Here is a 20,683-nt window from a genome sequence, read left to right as displayed (position 1 = left end):
TTGTTCTAGAAAAACCCATTTTGGTTTTATTCAAATGCCTAAATTGCCCTTCTTGATCGTATTTTCATCGAAATTGAGGAGGTATAAACTATAAAGGTTTTTAAAATTATAAAATGGATCTACTTTTTTGGTAATTATTTTAAATTTTTATGTATAATTTAAAAAAAAATTAATAACTCAATTTCTTTCAAAAGAACATTATCAATATTTAAAATATGTAAAATATTTAAAATGACATTTAATAGGCTAAATTTGATTAATATACCCTTTTATTTTTCAATTTGAACTTTAGGTCAATTTTAAAATTGATTAGAGAAATATGTTATTTTTAGGAGAGAGAAAGTAAAAATGTGTCCAGCTAGATGCGTTTTTTGCAAAGATAGCAAGTCCCTTATATGAGAGAGGCATGCAATAATCCGACCTCTTGTCTGTATCCATGAAATTCAGGAATCGGAGGCTCTCCGCCTATTTATAACATAAAAAAATATTTAGACTTATCAAAAAAAATTAACATAATTAAAAAAGCGACATTTTAAATTTCGTCTTATCATTGCTAATTGGGCAGTGGAAATATGGTTGTTATCAAAGTAAATTAGAGAGGCGTCTATTTTTTAAAAATTGACCTGAGTGAATAAAATACAATATAATTAAAAAATAATATTTTAAATAAAAATATAAATAAATATTGAATAAAAAGCTTGAGAGAATTGAGAAAAGAATGTGAATGAAAAAAAAATGGGAGGTATTTTTAAGTTAAAAAAAATTGTCATTTGGAGATTTTAAATTTTTTTTGACAATTTCTTTTCACCGTTTGGCTCAGCAACGATCAAAAAGCTGTTGTATTTTACCATTGAAGGAAAGCACGTCTAATTGGACATACTTTCACTTTCTCCCTCTTAAAAATGACTTATTTCCTTAATTAATTTTAAAACCGACCTAAACCCCTAGTTAAAAAAAACCCAGCATATTAACCAAATTTAGCCCATTTAATATAACTCCTATTTGTGCAAAAACTTTAAGTGGGACCGAATTTACCATTATGATGCATATATTTCAAATTTTTTATTCTATTAGGAGTATTTATAAAATTTTACAAATATAATTACATCCATATTAAATATTTTTATAATTTGTGAAATTTTAATAATTTATTTTTCATAAATGTATTTATCAATTATAAATACTAACATTGTGAACCGTGAATACTTTAAAAATCTTCATCTAATAGTTTTTGGTTTTTGCCATAAAATAAAATCTAATCTCAAACGAAGCTCAATCCAAGGTATGAGATGGAGAGAAGAACCTCAATCATCAGGTTCAAAGCACGTTGCACATACATAAATAAATGATAAAAACCCTGGATGAAACTACACATACAAATGAGTAAAGCCTACATTCACTTTTAACAAATCTATGTAAAATTAACATCCAGAGTAAAAGTTAAATTCTACAAAATCAGGTTCATAAGAGTTGAGGCTATTGTTCTGTAGGAAAACCAAATTAGAACAAAGGATAATCGATCCATTACTACAGAGAGATCTCAGTTTTGAAGGATTTTAGTGCTAAATGGAACTTGAACTCAAGCCCACAAGTAGCCGGCAGAAAAACCAATACCCATACTGGACAAGTTCCCTCTGCACGGCTGCAACAATTCCTTCCTATAAAGCAAAACCTGCAGACCTGCAAACATGCAATTATGTGACAGTTTTCTTACCATTATCTAAGGTACAGACCAACCGATACGAAAACCAGAAGAGCAGCCAGGGATAAAACTATAGCCTCATCTCTACTGCTAGATGTTTCTGCCATGTGCTGCTTGCTTTGCTGCAACTTGTTCATCAGACAAAGGCAAATAGTAGATACGAGGAATTGCTTTGGTTTTCCAAAATAGATCATCCAGAGTGACAATAGGAGGATCTACTTTCTCTGCAGGTGGTGGAGGAAGAGGGAGCCTTTCTCTAACTGGTGGAGGGTTAGACAAAGGCGGTGGTGGAGGAAGTGCAGAAGGCGGTGGATGCTGCTGTCTAGAAACCTGCTGACGTGGAGAGGGCTGGGGCTGAGAAGCAGGTTGAGCTTGAGGAGCAATAGAACCAGAAGTCCCAGGAGTAGTTGGAGTCTGTGGTGGAGCATCAAGCCGGGTTTTAACTTCCTGGGGATCAACAAAGTCAGCCACCAATAGGCGTCCACCATTAGGTGGCCATTGTAGGTTGTAAACAGCATTTCGTGTCTCTATTGCTTCTTCTACAGATGAATACTGCACCAATAAAGCAATTCCCAAAGTTGATTAGATATATTGAATCAGCCCAACAATAAAAAGCCAAAATGAATAATTGATCATAGACCACAAAAGTCCCATCGGAGATGGAAACAAAGCAATAAGTCTTACTGTAACATAGCAATGGGTCTTAATATGGTCCATCCAGAAGTTTGTTACAGTCCCAGTTTTCCCTAGAAGTTCTTGTACAGCTTTCAAGGTAAAAGGGCGAAGAAAATGATCAATTCTGAGGGAAGTGGTTGGAGCATTTTGTGAAGGGGGAACTGCCAAATAAGATGAAACGTAAACCATTCAGATGTTAAAACAACAATCAGTAGAATTCAATTCGTATCAGCTGACTGAGAGATGACAACTCACCAACACGTTCCTTTGGTGTACCTTCACTTGCCGTTGAGTCTGATCTAGAGAAGTTAAGTCTCAAAGCAGCAGGCTGAGCTGTGTCTTTAGGTGTTGTGGTGGGCGCAAGATTGCCTTGATGTTCTGGAACTTTTATATTGTCAGAATTCCATTTACGCCATTTAGAAAGCTCATTGTTCCCAACAGGTTCCTGATCTGTATAGACAGCTCATCAGGTGAGAATCACCATTCACCCACAAGGGAACTATTAATTTCATTCTCACGACTAATCAAAATTCTAAAATGTATTCCCTTGGTAACAGAGAAAGCTCAATATTAAAAATACCAATAATTTTGTTGTCTAAGGCTCCATGTAGTCACAGGAACCAATAAAAGGATTAAAAATGAACACCAAAGCAATTTCTAGCCGAAAACTATATACATCATCTTCAAAACCAAAGCTGCAGCACTCTAACAAGTAAAGCGCTTCCAAACCATGCACCATCCATGGAAAAATAGTGTATAAACTATCAAATACACAAGAATTTAAAACAATATTATCACATTCCACAAGTGCAACTGAAGCAGATCAAGTTTCAAAAAACCAATTTAAATTATTTGTCTTAAGAATTGGCGTTAACTACTATCCAATCACCTTAGCTTCAGAATGTTATCAGTAAGGTAAAAGTATGCACACATGCAAAGAAAGACACTAACAATTGCAGGCCATTTTCACTTACCATGAAGCTTTCTTTTCTCAGCAGGAACAAAAGACCGGCTCTTATTCTCAACCAAGGTGTCCTTTTTATCTATAGATAAATCATCTCTTAAAACACCAACAGGACTTTTCTCCTTGACAATAGGTGCTCTATTCTTCTCACTCTTATCTCCCATTTCATCAGTACTACATTTTGAATCAATTTGTTTACTCTCAAGCACATCCTCCTCCATAGAGTCATCACCAGAACTTCTATCCAAATTTAATTTTTCTGAGTATGCCATCTCAGCACTGTCATTTTTATTACCGATGTCTACATTTGTAACATTCTTGTCATCTCTCTCATCAACAGGTGCCTTGTTCTCAGGCGGATCTTCAACATCCATTGGATGTGATTCACCACTAATTGGAACAACATTGCTGGATGATGGTTCCACCATCTCTGGCTTTACAACATCTAGGTCTAATTTGACATTATCAGCAAGTATATTATCCTTTAATTCAATCTTTTCATTATTTGAGACAGAATCAGTAGAAATAGAATCAGATTTTACTTGAAACCCTAAATCAGGGCTGACCTCAGATACCTGGATGTTTGGAGCAGACGAATCACGCACGTCATCTTCGTGGGGAGCCTTCAAACCCTCGTTCTCCAGCTGCACCTTCGACTCTTCAAGGTCCAGCTGAGGCTTTGAACCCACACACTGCAGCTGGCCCTTTGGATCATCATTCTCCCCCTCAGGCTTTAGACCCTCACTCTCCACCTCGGGCTTTGAACCCTCATTTTCCAACTCAGGCTTTGGACCCTCATTCTCCAACCTGGGCTTTGGATCATCAGTCTTGAACTGGAGCTTAGAATCCTCACTCTCCACTTCGATATCAGTATTCACATTCTCATTTTTTCCTGAGCTCTCTTTCTCAGTAGATGGTACCTCAGATACCACATTCTTGGTAACCGTTATCTCAGTCTGAATAGTGGTGGTTTCAGAAACAAGCTCCTTTTCCACCAAGCTGTCGCTTCCTTGAACTCCTTCATGACCCAAAGCAGCTGCACTCTCATTAATGTCAACATGAACCTTTACCCCACTCTCCTTGATCTTACTGCCACTATGATCCACATCATCTTTAACTGTCTCAGAAGTAACTGGCATTGCCTTTTCAATCCCTCCCTCATCTGTAGGCTGGGGATCAGAATTAAAACCATTATCTTCCTCAGTTTCAGCATTTTCCCTTTCCAATCTAACGGCCTCATCCAACCGTCTTACCAACTCCTCTTTCAAGCCCCGAGTTATCAGTTTCCGCCTCTTAAGTTCTTCTTTCAACTCTGTAACCTTCCATTGATCAATTGGTCTATTGTCAAGTATTTGATATTTTGATGACATCTTTTCCAACCCAAACTCACCTTCAAAACCTACCAGAAAACGCACATTCCTCAGTCTTTCACCAGAAAACCCAAACAGATAAGATTATAGTAAAACATGTTATATTAAAAAATGAAGTTAAATTATGCTTATAAGGTAGAAGAAATAAAGGAGCCGAAGGCATGATATCTAGCTGTTTAAACAATTTGAATAAATACAGCAAAGCCAATAAAATAATTCCAAGAAATTAACCCAGAAGAATAGCAAATCTTCATGTAAAATATAGAAAAGGAAAGCAATAAAGTATTTAGTTAACACAAAACCAGTCACCACAAAATGGGGGGGGGGTTTACCTTATTTGCCTGGACAAAATATATATACAAGAAAAGTCCCCTTCCTCCCAAAAAGCTACTGAGCAAAAAAAAAAAGCAATAAAAAACAGTAATATATTCATTTCCAGCCCAAAATTTTCCATATCCTATCTTCGGAAATGAGAAATTTCCTTCACTAGCAAAGAAAAAATGCCGAATTCACAGGAAACTAATGAACTGAAACTATCGCACAAAAATTAATCGTATTTAGAAATGCAATAACACCCATTAGAAAAATGCATGCAGAAAGAAAAGAAATAGAGATTACTCACAGGACTATATATTTGGGAAGCCACCACAACCACACTTCCCTTACAGGAGAATCGAAAACCAAAAATACCCTAATTTCAACAGACAAAACCCACCATTAGCGCAAACCCTAGTTTTCAACAAAGACAAAGTTATCGAAAACAAGGAAAAATTAGAAGAAAAAACAAAATAAAAAAAAAGTAAATGGAAAATAGAAAACGCTTTTTTATGAGAGAGTGGTTGATGAGCAATTGATTCTTTTTTCTCTGTTTTGAATATAATATAATCTGGTTGGTCTTTTCTTTTAGAATTTTGAGAGAGAAAATGGGTGAAATTAGGGTTTTAAAAAGCTTGTGCCTCTGCTCATATTATCGAATCCAAGGAGACAAGGGCAATTGTTGTAGAAATATTGATTTTTGTTGGCAATTAAATGCCTAAATTACCCCTCAGCGACTTTCTATTCAGTCATGCTTAAGTCACGTGATGATTTGTTTTTAACCGAAATTACACATTTTTCCTTATACTTGTTTTGCTTTTATGAATGGCTCCTTTGAGTTTTGACTTTTTCTCTTTTTGACACATTTATTTTTGTCTCTCCTAATTTTGCAAATTCATATAAATTATTAATAAATTGTTACAATGACCAAGATGAAATAAGGTATTTAAAAAATTGAAATTCAATTTTCCCAAAATTAGAAAATTATTTACATTATTATTGTATAATTTGAATTTTACTATATGTAAATATTCCGTGTAGTTTAAATTCCACTATATGTTGGCCATGTCAAGATTTGTTCTAATATAAGTTTAATTCTTATTTTGATTATCGATCTGCTCGAGTTTTATAATAATTAATTTTACTGGTCGTTATTTGGATTTGTATATTTTTGTACTTGAAACTTTGTAATATCTGGCTTTTAAGTTCAATATTTTATTGAAATATTGAGTTTTATAATATTGATTTTTGTTGGTAATTGTTTAATTAATTTTTTAAATATGATATTTCAATTGTAGTAATTAGCATAAAAATTAAATATAATTAAAATATATTAACTTATTAATTCAAATATTATAATGAAAAAGTTTCAAATCATATTTAAAATATTTTTAACATATTCAACCTACAATATAATTTTATTTTATGTAATTAAAGCAAATAACATTATTCAAAAACTATAACTAATTAACGTAATTAATTCTAATAATAATTAAGTTATAATTAATATGCTTAAAATTTTATTAAAGTAATAACTCAATTTTACATCAATAATTTAGCACAAATTTTATAATAATAAAAAAAATTAGCGCAACTTTTTTTTTATATCAAAATTTTTAATTAGTAATTGTAATTATAATTACAAAATTTTTTTATATTTTATGCTTAGAGTTCTAAAGAATTAATATCTCTATTTTAAAATTAGCACAAGCTTTTAACTAATAATGATGAATTAAATTATAATTATTTTTAAATGTTAATTAGCAAAACTTCAAAAAAAAATTAGATATAAATTTAATAATATGATTAAAAGAAAATAGTATTCTAGTGGATTCAAAAAAATGTCCGAACTCATAATTTTATATATATATTATCTTTATAAATATTATAGATTAATTTTCGTAATAATTATCGTTTATTTATATGTTTTTTAACGTAATAACAACTGTGGAAGCTTCAAGGAGAAGAGAGAGAAGAGAATATATGACACCATCTTATTACTATTAAGAGGCAATGATTAATTAAGTTCTAATTATGAAACTTATATGAAGTTCTACGCAACACTAGGTGGGAAGTGCCATTTACTTTTCAACCAACAACTACCACTTCTCCTTTCTTTTACTCACAATTAATTCTTAAATATGTAACATAAATCTTACATATATGATTTTCTTAATCTATTTGGTAAGCATTAATTAAAAATAAATCGGTAAAATTATAAATTATAAAATAATCATTAAATTATTTTAAAATTTTCATCTAAATCATCGAACTGTTGTATAACCACCTATATTAATACCACACACATCAATTCGAAGCTTTCATTCCCTTTCTATTGTACTATTCATTTTTTTTATAAAACAACTTTAAACATTACAGTCCTATAAACCAAAATCCATATATCTTTCGCCTCCAAACCAAAAACCTAAATATCTTTCTACTCTGATCTTCAAGACTTTTACTTAAATCTAAAGTATATTTATCATCATATTAATGAGTATTGATCTATCGTGCTGATCACCAAATTGTTACTTTAAACTCGCTAACCGAACTTTAAAAAGAAAAACTTAACACCTCAATGAATCAAATAAAATTACCCTTTTTATAATAAGGGATCTTTACTACAAATTTTCAATTACTACAGTATAAGCCCAAAACCCAATCTACTCACCCAGCTCGTTTAATCAACGAGCCAATTCAAATTTCATAAAAATATAGATATTTAATCTAAAAATAAATTTATAATCTTTTGAAACATTGAAATAAGATGTTAAGCAATTAGAAAGTAATATATGTTAAGCCCAATCAGCCCCACCTCCCTCCGAACAGATACAAAACAGTTAAATAGTAATCCTTGACAAGTAGGAAAAACCATTTTCTACCTACGTTAGATTTAATATTTCATTTCACCTATAGGAAATGGAAGTCTGAAGGAATCAGGGTAAGAGATGTGCAGCATATAAGAAACGGCCCCATAACATATTTCCCTCTTTCTACTTACTAATGGTGCTTACTTGTGAATGAAACTATTGCTGGATACTACTTACTCACTTTCATCATCACTTTCCTGCAAACTCAAATGGTTCATGTTCCTTTCTAGAGGAGGTAGCCCATCTTCAGAATCATTGGAAGAACCCTCCTCATCTTCTGAATCATTGGATGCACCTTCTGCTGCATCTGGTGGAACCTTAGGGACCTGCCTTTGTTGGGAAAGCCAAGAATTTTGGACTGATATGATGTCAGCACTATTTTCACATTCAGAATATGCCTTCAAAAGTTCCCTACACCAATCCAATAAGAATGTTTCCCCACTTGAACATGGATCATACCTTTCAACCAATTTGAAACTTTTTGTACTAGAAAAACAATAATAATAAGGTACCTGTTAAGGGACAGGAAGGCATGACCCCATTTGAACTTGCCTAACAGCAAATTTGCAGTTTCCTCTTCCCCACTGTTGAAACATCACAAAGGAACAAAAACCCAGAAGACTTACTCAGTTAACATATCAGACTCTGAGTGACGTACCATACAGAAGAAAAAGAAACAATGTGATCGAAACCATATCCTCAATTCAGCCAAACAACTGCTAGATTGTGAAAATATATGTTGATTAGGGAAATAAGTACCATATTAGTAAAGCAGCAGATAATGCTTCTACGCATGATAGCTCACATGGGCGACCATAATTTACTGGGTTTGCAGCCACTAGCCATGGCACTGCAATTCCAAGAAATTTATCAAATTTGGAAAACAGGACAAAATTATGGAAAACCAGTAAAATATGAATCACTCTTAACGAGGATATGGGGATGTACATATGCCAAACAATATGCAACTATGCTTTCATTTATATGTTCTATGTATAAAGCCGATTAAGACGAATATAGAAGTATACAACAACAAGAGTAGGAAGAAAAAGTTTCACTTTCGAATTGTCATTTAAATTTTTTCCATCATATATGACGTAAGAGGAGTGTAATTGAGTTCAGTTACAAGTAATAACTGTAATATGCCACACACACACACAAAAAAAAAAAAACAACCTGTCATCTGATTTCACAAAAAGTCAATAGAAAGTATCACATCTGGGCCAAACATATTTGAAATCAAACTGAAAGAAAACATACAGGTACTATTACTAGCATCCCGGATATTACTGCTATTAAAACATCATCAAGCACCTTAAGGACTGAAATTTCAAAATGATGCAACAACAATGACATCAAAGTTCCATACATGTCAAATATAAAGGCAGCCTATTTGAATCATACAATTCAATATAAAAATAAAGGACGGAAGAATTCCTGGCTTGTTGGACTGATATGATAAGAATATGTATTAATGGGGGCTTGTAACTGTTGAAATCATCCACAAGGTGGTCATGATTATGCTACGAGATAAGAAAAAGTTTGCAACATGTTGACTGAAAGACTAAAATCTGATGAATTTAGCAGTGAAGACGTCATATGCATCTTTAACCATAATGTGTAACAATTGTGTACTAGCAATAATTTGTGAAAGACATTATAGGAGGAATTGTGGATAAAGCAAGTACTAATAGATTGTTGAGGCAAAAAAAAAAAAAAAGCCAAATGCCCAAATATGTTAGACAAAATGCGCAGAAAGTTCATTCACATAGGAAACACTTGAAAAGTTTATATTCATACACAAGCGAGGAGCACCACACCGCAGCTTCACAAAGGGTACATCACTAAGTCGAGCCCATGAGCAATCCACAACAGCTAACCCTTTCCTCTTTATTAAGTTGTAATCTTCTTTTGAGACACATTGACTACCAACAGGACTGCCCAGCAGAGGTTCAAAACAAATAAGTAAAAGATTATTAAAGTCGAAGCAAAGGATTAAAAAGCAGATAATACAAGCTTGCCAAAACTGTTAGGTAAAACTAGAAGAAGAGGTTCTTGCAGCTTGCTTCTCAACATTAGTTTGGACTCGGGAGTATTCTTAGATGCATGAATGATTTTCATATCAGCCATGAGAATATATTTGTACAAAAGAACAAATATCGGGTGATATTCTATGATGATGAGTAACACCATCAACTTAGGAAAAGCAAATGTCAAAGTTGTTCAACGTGGCATCCCGAGCATTTGGCCTGATAATAGGTGCATGTATGCTGCTAACTAAAAGAAGGGAGTTCAAATCATCCTTTCCCCAAAACAAAAAGAAGATTTATTGAAAGTACCTTAAAACAATGCCACCAAAACCACTATTTACACGCAAATCCTGCATGAAATCATTCATTGCTCCAGATTAGTTGAAAGTGAATATGACCTTAAGGTCAAAATGACTGAATCAATCGATTGATCTTACATAAACTAATTGCACTCACAAGTTACTACTATTCCCTAAATCGACCATTGACAAATCATTTGACTGGCTAATATTGCAAGATCCTAAACTCAACAAGACAATTTATGAATATTAGAACCAACTTCCAAGCCCCTGGAAGTGAAAGCTGAAATTTTAATTTCCTAAAGCTTAAGTTTGTGATTGCTTATGAGGGCAGAATCTATTTGTATCAGATGACTATGCTAAACAGTAGTCTTTATTTATAGCAGGAACCAAGGGCCAACTTCAAAAATTCAATGTTAACTTTTCCATTTTACCTTTCTAAAAGCCCATAGAAGTTTTCTAGGAATTTCAATCTTTCTCCTCTGCATGTAAAATTATGCGTATCTTATTTCAAAATAGATTTGATTTACTGCCACCAGACACCCATTGGCAGGCTATTCATACCCAATTTCCACCCATAAGTCTCTTAGTTATCCTTCACTCTTACTTATTCCAACCTTAGGTATGGTGCAACTTTGTCTTGAATCCAACACAATGACACATGTCTCATGCAAAACAACTACAAAACAATCCATGCACTGTAATGTCTACGGAGCACAAAGCACATTTGATATGACATAAATAAGATAAATTCAAACATGCATAACAAAATTAAATTTCAGGGAAATTTAGTCTAGCAGATACTTTCTTTCAACAACCCAAATCTTGCAAGTTTGCGCCCAGTGCACCTTTTTGCATCACACTGTCCAAAATCCTGAGTCAACAAGAAGAAAACAATGAGGGTAATCCATGCAAGCAATTATTAAAGAAAAAGAAAATCAAAAGGCCAACTGTCAAACACCATTTTAAGAACGATTTGATCACGAATTCAAAATAATAAGCAAAGCTAAAGAAGACAATGACTTGGCATTGCTGGCAATTACCATTGTGATAGCAATATGCTTGAAGTCATCAATCCATAGAAGCCACTTTTTAAGGAAAAGGCATTTTTCAAAAAAAAAAAAAAGATATTAAAGAATAAGATGTTCTTTGATAAACTGAAAATATTAAGTGTGTTTAATAAACTGAAAATTTAAGTGTTAAAATTTAAGTATCAAAATTGTTTTATAAAAATTGTTTAGTATATTACTGAAAATTAAGTACTCAATATAATTACACTTAAATATGTAATTTTGAGAAACTATTCATTTCACGATTTAGACCTTATTAACCTAATTTTTTTTTTAATTTTGGATAGTTCTAAATAAAAAATTAAAAAGGAGTAATTTAAATATCTTTTCTTTAGTGGAAAAATATAGTTCAAATATAAAACTGCATCATGTTCTGCATTTAAATTGATTAGTCTCGTTCAAAACTTGTTTGTGAAAATTTCCTGTTAATAGATAATATGAGTTATCAAACACATTCTGATCAAACAAAAGTTCCCTATAACAAATTCTACAAACACACAAAAACCTCCATTAAAGCTAGCCAAAAAAATTAATTTCAATAACAGTTAACCAAAAAAAGAAGTAGGAGAAAAATACAAACCCACATAGCAAGTTGAACTTTAGGAATATTGGGTTCCTCTTCGGGAGCTGCATGGAGAAGGAAAATAGAAAAAAAAGCAATTAACAGTGGCAAAACATCAAACACATGATATATCCAAACAAACTTTTAAGAAAAACAAAACAGTTGAAGTAATGAAGATATGGTTATGGAATTAGTACGTTGATCATGTGGGAGAGATTCATCTTCCCTGGAAAAGTACAGCAATAAAGGAAAAATAAAAGCTTAGTAGACTGATTTTGAAATTAGATAGGTTTAAAAGTGAATTGAAAAAGAAAAAAGAAAAAAAAACCTTTGGAATTGATGGTTTCTGCTAGACTGTCCCCGATGAGAGTTATGGGTTTTGAAACGCCGGGGCTTGTTGTGACCCATTCCCTTTCTGTTTCGTATTTTAGCTCTGAAATAACTGGAATTCGACGAGAAAAGAGCAGTGATCACGGGGGCTTTGCTTTTGTGTTTTGCTTAGGCGGGTCGGTGGCGGCAGCGGCTCCTCTAGTTCCCAAACCGATTCGGCCCAAAAAGAAAAAAGCAGAAGTAGATACCCAGCTAATGGTGTGATATCTAAAAATTTGAGGTGATTATGGACTTAGTTTAGTTTGAATTGGGCTTAGATTATGTAAGGTATTTAAACAATTTTTTAAGTTTGAGTTTGGTTTGATTTAAAAATTGAGTTTTTTTATTTTATTTTTTTCAAGTTTGATTCAATTTAAAAATTATAAATTCAAGTTCGATTTGATTTGTTTATATTTAATTTTTTTAGTTAGTTTTTATTTAAAAATATTTTTTAAAATATAATAATTTTTTTATCAAAGATTTTATAAAATACACTTTCTAGAGACCCCCAATGACTAATCCGAGCATGAATTGTTAAGGATCCGATAAGTTCAACATTGATCCCTTCAAACATGTTAATTGGGCAAATGCAACCATAGTGATTAGGATGGATATCTCGTATCCAAAAATTAGTAGTTTGCCCGATAATCCTTCGGGCCCAGATAACACAATTTTCTCCCATGCATTATTTGTGCCAATGGATTTGTTCCATGATACTAAAAAATATTAAAATAAAAGTTTTCTAACACATTGAAAAGTATTTATATTAAAAAAACACTACTATAAATATAATAATTTTTTTATATTAAAATACATAAATAAATATAATATTTTTTTACTGTATTAAATATAATTTTTAAAATTTTATATTTTGGGATAGACTATTTAGTTGGGTAAATTTTTTTTTTAAAGTTTTGGGTAATAGGTTTAATTGTTATTGAGTTAGTGATTTAATATAAATATATATAATTTTTATTTAACATATATAATTAATATAATATTTTTATAACATAATATTCTTGGATTGGGCCGGGCTCAGACCAAAAAAATCCTTACCCAAAGCCTGATCCATATAAAAAACAAGACTTAAAATTTATTCAAACATATTTTTTGGATGGAGGCATGGACGAGTGAACTGACCCATGAACAGATTTAGTCAAAATTCTACATTCTAGTAACAATTTAACTTTTGGTAGGTGTAATGTACTCCAATGGAAATAATATTTGTCAAAGGTGGATAAATGTTGAAACTCCATATTTTGATGATACTTGTTCTCAGGATAGAGTTTGAACTCTTTCATTTAAATTAATCCTTAAATTTGATAATTATTTCACATTAAAACTTAAATTTTTTTTATCCAAGTTAATCTCTAAACTTTATTCCTATAAAGGTTGAACTCTTAGCTGACCATTCTAAAAAGTTTAGCTTTCTACGAGAAGAAAGATGATCTCTAAACATTTACCCTATATATTTTTAAGTAAGTTGTAGCTAAATGAAATTTTAATTAACAAAAAAGAGCGTCATGTTACAAACAGAGCATTCTATAGAATAAAAAAAAATGAAGAGAAACTTATACAATATACAGCTGGCTAATAATAGGATTATTCATGTTAATTCTTACCCCAATTAGTCTCAATCTTATAACCTTTTTAATTTCCTCAAACAGAGCATTCTTAGATCTCTGCTTACTTCCAAACTGTCGTTGGTTCCTCTCCCTCCATATTGAATTAATGTATGTTGACCATGCCAATCTCAATAATATGGCTAAGAAATAAGAATGCTTTACCTTTAAGTTCGGTGCTAGTCCATTGCAGCCCCTGATCCCAATTCATAACTTGTCAATGAAGTGAACACACCTGCAAAATCATCTGTCATATTGTTCTTGAATAAGCACACAAAAAAGAAAATATGATGATTCTTTGTCTCTTTTTTCACAAAACATAGTTGACACCTATCATCAACTGTCCAGCCCCATGCAAATAGCCCATCCTTTGTTGGCAACTTATTTAGAATTGTCATCCAAGCCACCATTGAATGTTTAAGGATGTAAAGTGGAAACCAGATTAACTTCCTCCACAAAACTTTCTTAGCTTTTGGCCTTAATTCTTTTCAGTTTACCAACTAAATAATGCCTTTGTATTTTTCCATTCCCTATACCAAGTGCCTTAGTTTCATTAATTTCTTCCAGCTCCAACTACTATTTTGCGTGCAAGATATTTGCATCAAACTCCTCCCTTTCAAAACATATGCCCTTATCCAAGCATTTCCACAAAGACCTCGCTTGCATTAGAATAGCCCAAATGTGTTGAATAATGCAGGCTTGATTCCAACTTAGAAGGGCCTTAAGTCCAAGACCTCCCTCTCATTTTGGTGTACAAACCATATACCAACTCAGTAGTTGATTCTAGAATTGATCATAGCCTGGACCATTTATTCGAAAAGTCAAAGGGTTTGAACAAAAATATAAGTTCAAAAAATAAGTTTGGATGAAAAATAATGTCTATTTTTAAATAAGTTAGGCCTTGAGTAGGATGTTTTCGGCCTGGGCCTAGCCCAACTTGAATAAGCCTAAACTTTTTTTCCCTATTGTTTTGCTACTATTTTAAAAGAATTTGTTTGCTAAGTTACAACTATGTTAGTGTTATTTAAGTATAATTTTTTTAATGTATTTTCAATTTGTTGTAAAAAAAATTATTTTAATATTTTTAGTGTATTTAGTGTATTATATTTTTTAAATATATTTTTATATAAAAAGTAAACTAAAAAAATTATTACAGGCGGGTTGGGTTGGGCTCAAATTTAGCATCTTAAATTTATATCAAGCTTAGACAGAATTTGAAACTCATTTTTGGGACAGAACCTAATTCTAAAAAACAAACCTAAAATTTTCCTTCGAGCCTAACCCGATCTGGCCCAATCCATAATGTGGGTATTAACTCCCATTCCTCTCCCATAAGAATTTCGAACACAATTGATTGGTCTTCTTAATTATTGCTATGAGAAGGATACAGTGCCTAACCCAAAAGTTCTGTACATTAAAATGTATAGCTTGAATAAGTTGCACTCTACTTGCGTAGGGAAGAAATTTTACCCCCCGAACAATTCATTCATACTTTTATCGTATCTAAAAGGGGTGCACAATCTTTCTCCGTAAATTACCCGGTAACAAGGACTCCAAGATATCTCACAGGTAGCTGACCCAAGCTAAATCCACTCCTCTCTTTAACTTCCTGCAATTGTGAATCAACCATTCCAGCCGACAACACTTCACTCTTTGAAGAATTTAACTGCAATCTGAAAAACTTTATAAAATTGCTCTGTTATGCACTTTAGCTCCTACAATAGAATCCTCCCTACCTTCCACAAAAATAAGCAAGCCATCTGCAAAGCATAGATGTGTAAGATTGATTTTCTTACATTTTGGATGATAAAAGAAACAATCCATTTGCAACTACAATGTCTAACAACTTTGACAAAACGTTCATTGTAATCACAAAGAGTTATGACAAAAGCAGATTTCTTTGAAAATTTTATCACAAAAAAAAAACTAATTATTAAAATACAGATCAGGATTAACTTGGACAAACAAAAAGTTCAAACCCCGATATAAAAACGATTGCTAAGTTTAGAGATTAACTTAGATAAAAAAAAACTCAAACTCCAAAATAATTGCTCCCAAAAATTACTTCAACCCTTTAACCAAAAAAAAAACATACATGGGCTGTCCAAATAAATAAAATTTAGAGTTGATAAATTTTCAAAATTTTACACAAATCATAATTTCCTTCATCAATATATCTAAAAATTATAAAATGTAAACCAAATAAAAATTCAATCAAAATAAATAGATACTCATAATAATCATGTTTAATAAATCAGAAAACATATTTGGAGATTAAATTAATAAACCAAAAAATAAAATCAACAACTAAATTAAATAAATTGGAAAATATGTCTAAAGGCTAAATTGAATAAATTGAAATGTCAAAAGCCATGATTAACTTACCTCCTACTCAAATTAAATTTATTAAATACAAATTATTAAGGGTAAACTATAAAAATAGTCACTTTTGTTTACTTCAGATTACAATTTAGTCACTTATGTTTGAAATGTTACATTTTAGTCACTTACGTTATCGTTTTGTTACAAAGCGGTCACTCTACCGTTAAGCTTTGTTACCTCCCTAACAGCGGTCCTACGTGGTAGTCCAAATGGATTTTAAATGCCAACTTAGATGTCCTACATGATAGTCCAAATTAAATTTATTTAATTAAAAACTTATTTTTATCCCAGCAAATAGACATACAAGTTGGCATTTAGAAACTCATTTGGACTACCACGTAGGACTAACATTAGGAAAGTAATGGAGTTTAATGGTAGAGTGACCACTTCGTAACAAAACGATAACGTAAGTGACTAAAACGTAACAGTTTAAACATAACTGACTAAAATGTAATTTGAGACAAACAAAAGTGACTATTTTTGCAGTTTACGCAATTATTAATTCCAGTATAAAATTAAATCGTATAATCTTAATCCTAATTTAAATTAATCTAATCTTAGTTTACTTAAATCCAAATTAATGAAAAATCAACATTAGTTAAATTAAATTATTTTAAATTAACCCCATAATTAATTGAATATAACCTAATTAGTGTTAATTATACTAGAACTAAAAACTAAAATGAAACTAATCTAAATTATGTTTCCCTTCGAATAAACCTTAACTTTATTCTAAGATCCAACTACATCAATTATTTTAACTTAAGTCCATAATTAATTCAATCTAACCTAATTAGTGTTAATTGGATTTTACAAGACCCAAAAACTAACATTAGACTAATCTAAATCCTATTTCCTATAGAATAAACCTTAACAATATAATTAATCTAAATTAAATTAGTTCTAATAAATGTAACTTTATTTTTTTTCATAAATAAGCCTAGAACTATCTATAGTTCCTCCCAACCCTTAAATAAGAGGATAAATACGCTTCAACATGCTCGAACCCACATCTTTCTGTATAGACAACAATATCAATACTAACTGAGCTAAGACTCAGTCGACAGTAACTTTAATTATTCTAATCCAACCGAACTAATCAATAACAACATTGTCGAAATCTTTTTTTTTAAAAGAAGGTCGATTTTGGTTTTGAAATTGAAAACAAAAATGAGATTCGCCACTGATCATTTTTATGAGGTGTGATCGGGTCACCTCATAATTGATTAATTTATTAAAACAACAATTTTGGTCTACGAAATTCAGAAAAATGGGTTCGGGAGTCGGTTACGTACAAAGAAGGATTAGCACCCTCGTAACGCCCAAATTGGTACATAATTGATTAATTAATGTCTAAACGTCGGAATTTGAAAACCCGAAAAGAATTAAAAATACGATCCTCTCTGTTTTAACGTTGTTTTTAATTAAAAATGCTTGAGTAAATTAAAATGTATAAAACGCCTCCTTATCTCGAAGTAACAAAATATTTTATCCAATAAGTTAGGACACGGCATCTCATATTCTCAAGAGTAAGTTTGCCTTTAATTATTTTTATTTGAGTCTCGCATATTTTAAAAAGGAGATTCGGTCATCTAGGTTGAACGAGAAAATCGAAACCCCATAAATTAGGACACGACTTCTCGAGTCTCCAAATACTAAACGTTGCCTTATTATTATTTAAAAAAAAGAATTAGCTTTTACGAATTTGAATAAGAGTTAATATAATGCTTAAATTTATACATACTTAAACTCATTTGAATATGGCTTAAAACGGGAGCTAATATTTAATAATGATGCAACATGAGCTTATAATGAATAAAGTATAAAAAAATTGGCGATAATAAAATATACGTATTAGTATCATAATAAAAGGACAATAGTGATTGCAATAAATACAATAATAAAACAGTAATAATCATAGATGCGCAAATAAATAAATGAATTAAGAAAATAAAAGTTAAAAGAAAGAAAAATTTAATAAATAACATGTATGAGGACAAAAAAATAAGCATATATATATACAAATATAAAAAAACGAATAAACAAGATGTAATATACAAATAAAAGAACAGACAAACTAGTAAAATGAAATGAATAAATAAACAAACTAGTAAATTGATGAAAGATAATAAAATAATTAAATTGAAAAGGGCTTAATTGCAACTTGAATAGAATTTAAAAAAATAAAATGAAACAAGGGAGGGGGGCCATATTGCGATACACAAGTGAAATGGGGGGACCAAGAGGAGAAATATCCCCGTCCCCGAAATGCTGCACTTTGTATGGGACTAAAGTGAAATAGAAGCAAAAACTACGGGGTAAAATTAAAAAAAGAAACAAAAAGGAAAATAGGCCCACATTAAAACAGCCTCAAAAGCGGAAGGACCCATAAAACAAATAAGCCATTAGGCAAGAGACGCGCGGACCCTAGGTCGGGTCGGGTCAAAACGCGGGTTGAAGGCCATGAAATGACATCATTTGGTCATTTAAAACCGGCCCAAAATGGTGCCGTTTTGTGATTCCTATTTAAGCTAAAATTTTTTAAAACCCTCATTTTAACCTTAGTTTCAAAAAAAAAGCTTTTACTCTTTTCTCTTTGGTCCAACTATTGCTTCGGCCTAGCGTTGGGCCTGGCTCCGGCGAGCCTCGACCATGGCTTAGCGTTGGCCTTTCGTATCCCCTCCTTTTTAGAGATCTAGGTCAGATTTAAAAAAAAAACAAAGAAAAATGAAAAAAGGGCGAATCGCAAAGCGAAAAAAAACGACCTCAGTTCTCGACTCTCTTCCAACCCTTGTTGGAGAACCCGAATGGGTCTTGTGACGTTTGGGTTATTGGAAGTGCTCAACTGTGACGGAGAACAGACCAACGGTGAGGTGTTATATATATCTATATATATATTATTCATACTTTTATTCCAAGTAATAAAAAAAATAAAAATGGCAACTTTGAAGTATTAGCTTCTGATTTCTTTCTTTTTTCTATTTAAGAGTCTGTGTTCGTGTAAAAAACAATACGATGGATTCTTTGGCTTTATAGCCGATTTACAGAAGATTTTACGCTACTGTTGTTTTCTTTTTATTTCTGTTACGGTTCTTCTGTCCTGTTTCTGCTTTCTCGGTCTTCTTTTGCAGGTTCTTGAGGGGTCAACGACGAAGAAATTTTCCTCTTCGGTGCAAGGTCACAGATGGACCTTGGGACGAAGGGCAGGTATGCCCGAGGATGAGCGACGCACATAGGAGCCTCTAAGGTTTTGTTTCTGAGTTGGCTTTATGTTTTAGACCATTTTTGGGTTAGGGTTTTTTAGTTTGGGTCTATTGGGTTGTAATTTTGGCTGAGTTTAATTCGGTTTGATGTTTGAGTTGATGTAATGGGTTTGAGGTCTTAAGTTGTAAGAAGAACTGTTAACAATTGTTTTGTTTGGGACTATTTAGCTCGGGCCAAAATTGGGCCTTACAGCTGCCCTTCTTTGCTCGTTGTTGTGTAACGAAAATGAAGTAAAAACATTAAAAAGGGCCAATTTTGCCTAGTCTTGTCGAGTCTTGTCTTTTGTTGGTGCTTCTCTTCTTCAAGTAGCTTTATTCCAACCCATTGTATCTTCAGGGGTATAGGAATTGTCGCTTTGATCCACTTCGCTGCAACTTTAGGGAGATAAAACTTGTAGCTTTAATTTGCTCCACTGCAACTTCAGGGAGATAAGACTCGTAACTTCAACCTACTCCACTGCAACTTCAGGGAGATAAGGTTTGTAATTTGTAGCTTCAATCCGCTCCACTGCAACTTTAGGAAAATAAGATGCGTTATCTTCAGTCTGCTCTACTGCAACTTCAGGGAGATAGGACTCGTAACTTCACCCTGCCCCACTGCAACTTCAGGGGGATAAGGTTGATAGCTTTAATCTACTCTACTGTAACTTCAGAAAGATAAGATTTGCTATCTTCAATCCGCTCCACTGCAACTTCAGAGAGACAGGACTCGTAACTTCACCCTGCCCTTGTGACAGCCCTAATGTGACCCTAGTCGGAAAGTGGTTTCGGGACCACAAAACCGAGTCGTAAAAATGATTAATTGTTATATTCTATGCTTATTATGTGTGTACATGCATATGTCGACGTTTCATTCCCTAATTTTGCCAATTGCATGAGAAATTATTAAATAGGGATCAATATGAGACATGGTGAAATATGATAGACTAATTTTAAATGGTTTATTAGTGCATGTCAACACAAGGGTGGACTTGCATGTCAAATTGCCCAATTTTCTTTATAGTGGCCGGCCAAGATAGGTGTTGATGGGCAAATATATATGTTTAATTAGTTATTAAAATAAGAAATGGCATTATGTGAGAAAAAATTAATATTAGTGAAATAAAGGTAAGAGTGTGTTCATCTTCCTTACCTTCTTGCAAAGCCGAAACAAAAGGGGAAAGAGGAAGGAATTTGTCTAGGGCATTCGG

At 32.4% G+C, this 20,683-nt stretch overlaps 2 protein-coding genes across 7 annotated transcripts; both read right to left on the bottom strand.

The window, feature by feature from the left end:
- Positions 1-1,380: 1,380 nt before the first annotated feature.
- LOC107951674 (apoptotic chromatin condensation inducer in the nucleus) lies at positions 1,381-5,713 on the bottom strand. 6 transcript variants are annotated; one of them, XM_041082136.1, is made up of 6 exons: positions 5,334-5,713; positions 5,044-5,101; positions 3,352-4,740; positions 2,633-2,827; positions 2,387-2,538; positions 1,381-2,254 (listed from the first exon to the last, which is right to left on the bottom strand). In XM_041082136.1, the coding sequence occupies exons 3-6, from the start codon at positions 4,709-4,711 to the stop codon at positions 1,793-1,795; spliced, it is 2,169 nt and encodes a 722-aa protein (XP_040938070.1). In that variant the 5' UTR covers positions 4,712-4,740; positions 5,044-5,101; positions 5,334-5,713; the 3' UTR covers positions 1,381-1,792. The 6 variants fall into 6 exon arrangements, with proteins under 6 accessions (XP_040938070.1, XP_040938078.1, XP_040938073.1 ...); XM_041082144.1 differs by having other exon boundaries at positions 2,654-2,827; positions 5,334-5,707; XM_041082139.1 differs by having other exon boundaries at positions 5,044-5,098; positions 5,334-5,707.
- Positions 5,714-7,754: 2,041 nt separating this feature from the next.
- LOC107951673 (18S rRNA aminocarboxypropyltransferase) lies at positions 7,755-12,415 on the bottom strand. The gene is made up of 9 exons (XM_016886800.2): positions 12,186-12,415; positions 12,055-12,083; positions 11,876-11,922; positions 11,034-11,099; positions 10,236-10,276; positions 9,697-9,833; positions 8,656-8,746; positions 8,409-8,480; positions 7,755-8,307 (listed from the first exon to the last, which is right to left on the bottom strand). The coding sequence occupies exons 1-9, from the start codon at positions 12,263-12,265 to the stop codon at positions 8,070-8,072; spliced, it is 801 nt and encodes a 266-aa protein (XP_016742289.1). The 5' UTR covers positions 12,266-12,415; the 3' UTR covers positions 7,755-8,069.
- Positions 12,416-20,683: the final 8,268 nt, after the last annotated feature.

Source organism: Gossypium hirsutum, chromosome A02 (genome assembly GCF_007990345.1).
Source record: "Gossypium hirsutum isolate 1008001.06 chromosome A02, Gossypium_hirsutum_v2.1, whole genome shotgun sequence".
NCBI lineage: Eukaryota > Viridiplantae > Streptophyta > Magnoliopsida > Malvales > Malvaceae > Gossypium > Gossypium hirsutum.
The sequence above is the reverse complement of the archived record's forward strand: the minus strand, read 5'-3'. Positions and strand labels throughout refer to the sequence as shown.

Excerpts from the sequence above, each read along its gene's own strand:
- LOC107951674 (XM_041082136.1), bottom strand. The coding sequence starts at position 4,711 with ATGTCATCAAAATATCAAATACTTGACAATAGACCAATTGATCAATGG. Across the intron at positions 2,828-3,351 it reads TGAGAAAAGAAAGCTTCATG|ATCAGGAACCTGTTGGGAAC; the intron begins GTAAGTGAAAAT and ends CTGTCTATACAG. Across the intron at positions 2,539-2,632 it reads TACACCAAAGGAACGTGTTG|TTCCCCCTTCACAAAATGCT; the intron begins GTGAGTTGTCAT and ends CTTATTTGGCAG.
- LOC107951673 (XM_016886800.2), bottom strand. The coding sequence starts at position 12,265 with ATGGGTCACAACAAGCCCCGGCGTTTCAAAACCCATAACTCTCATCGG. Across the intron at positions 11,100-11,875 it reads AAGTTCAACTTGCTATGTGG|GATTTTGGACAGTGTGATGC; the intron begins GTTTGTATTTTT and ends TTGTTGACTCAG. Across the intron at positions 8,308-8,408 it reads GCCTTCCTGTCCCTTAACAG|GGAACTTTTGAAGGCATATT; the intron begins GTACCTTATTAT and ends GGATTGGTGTAG.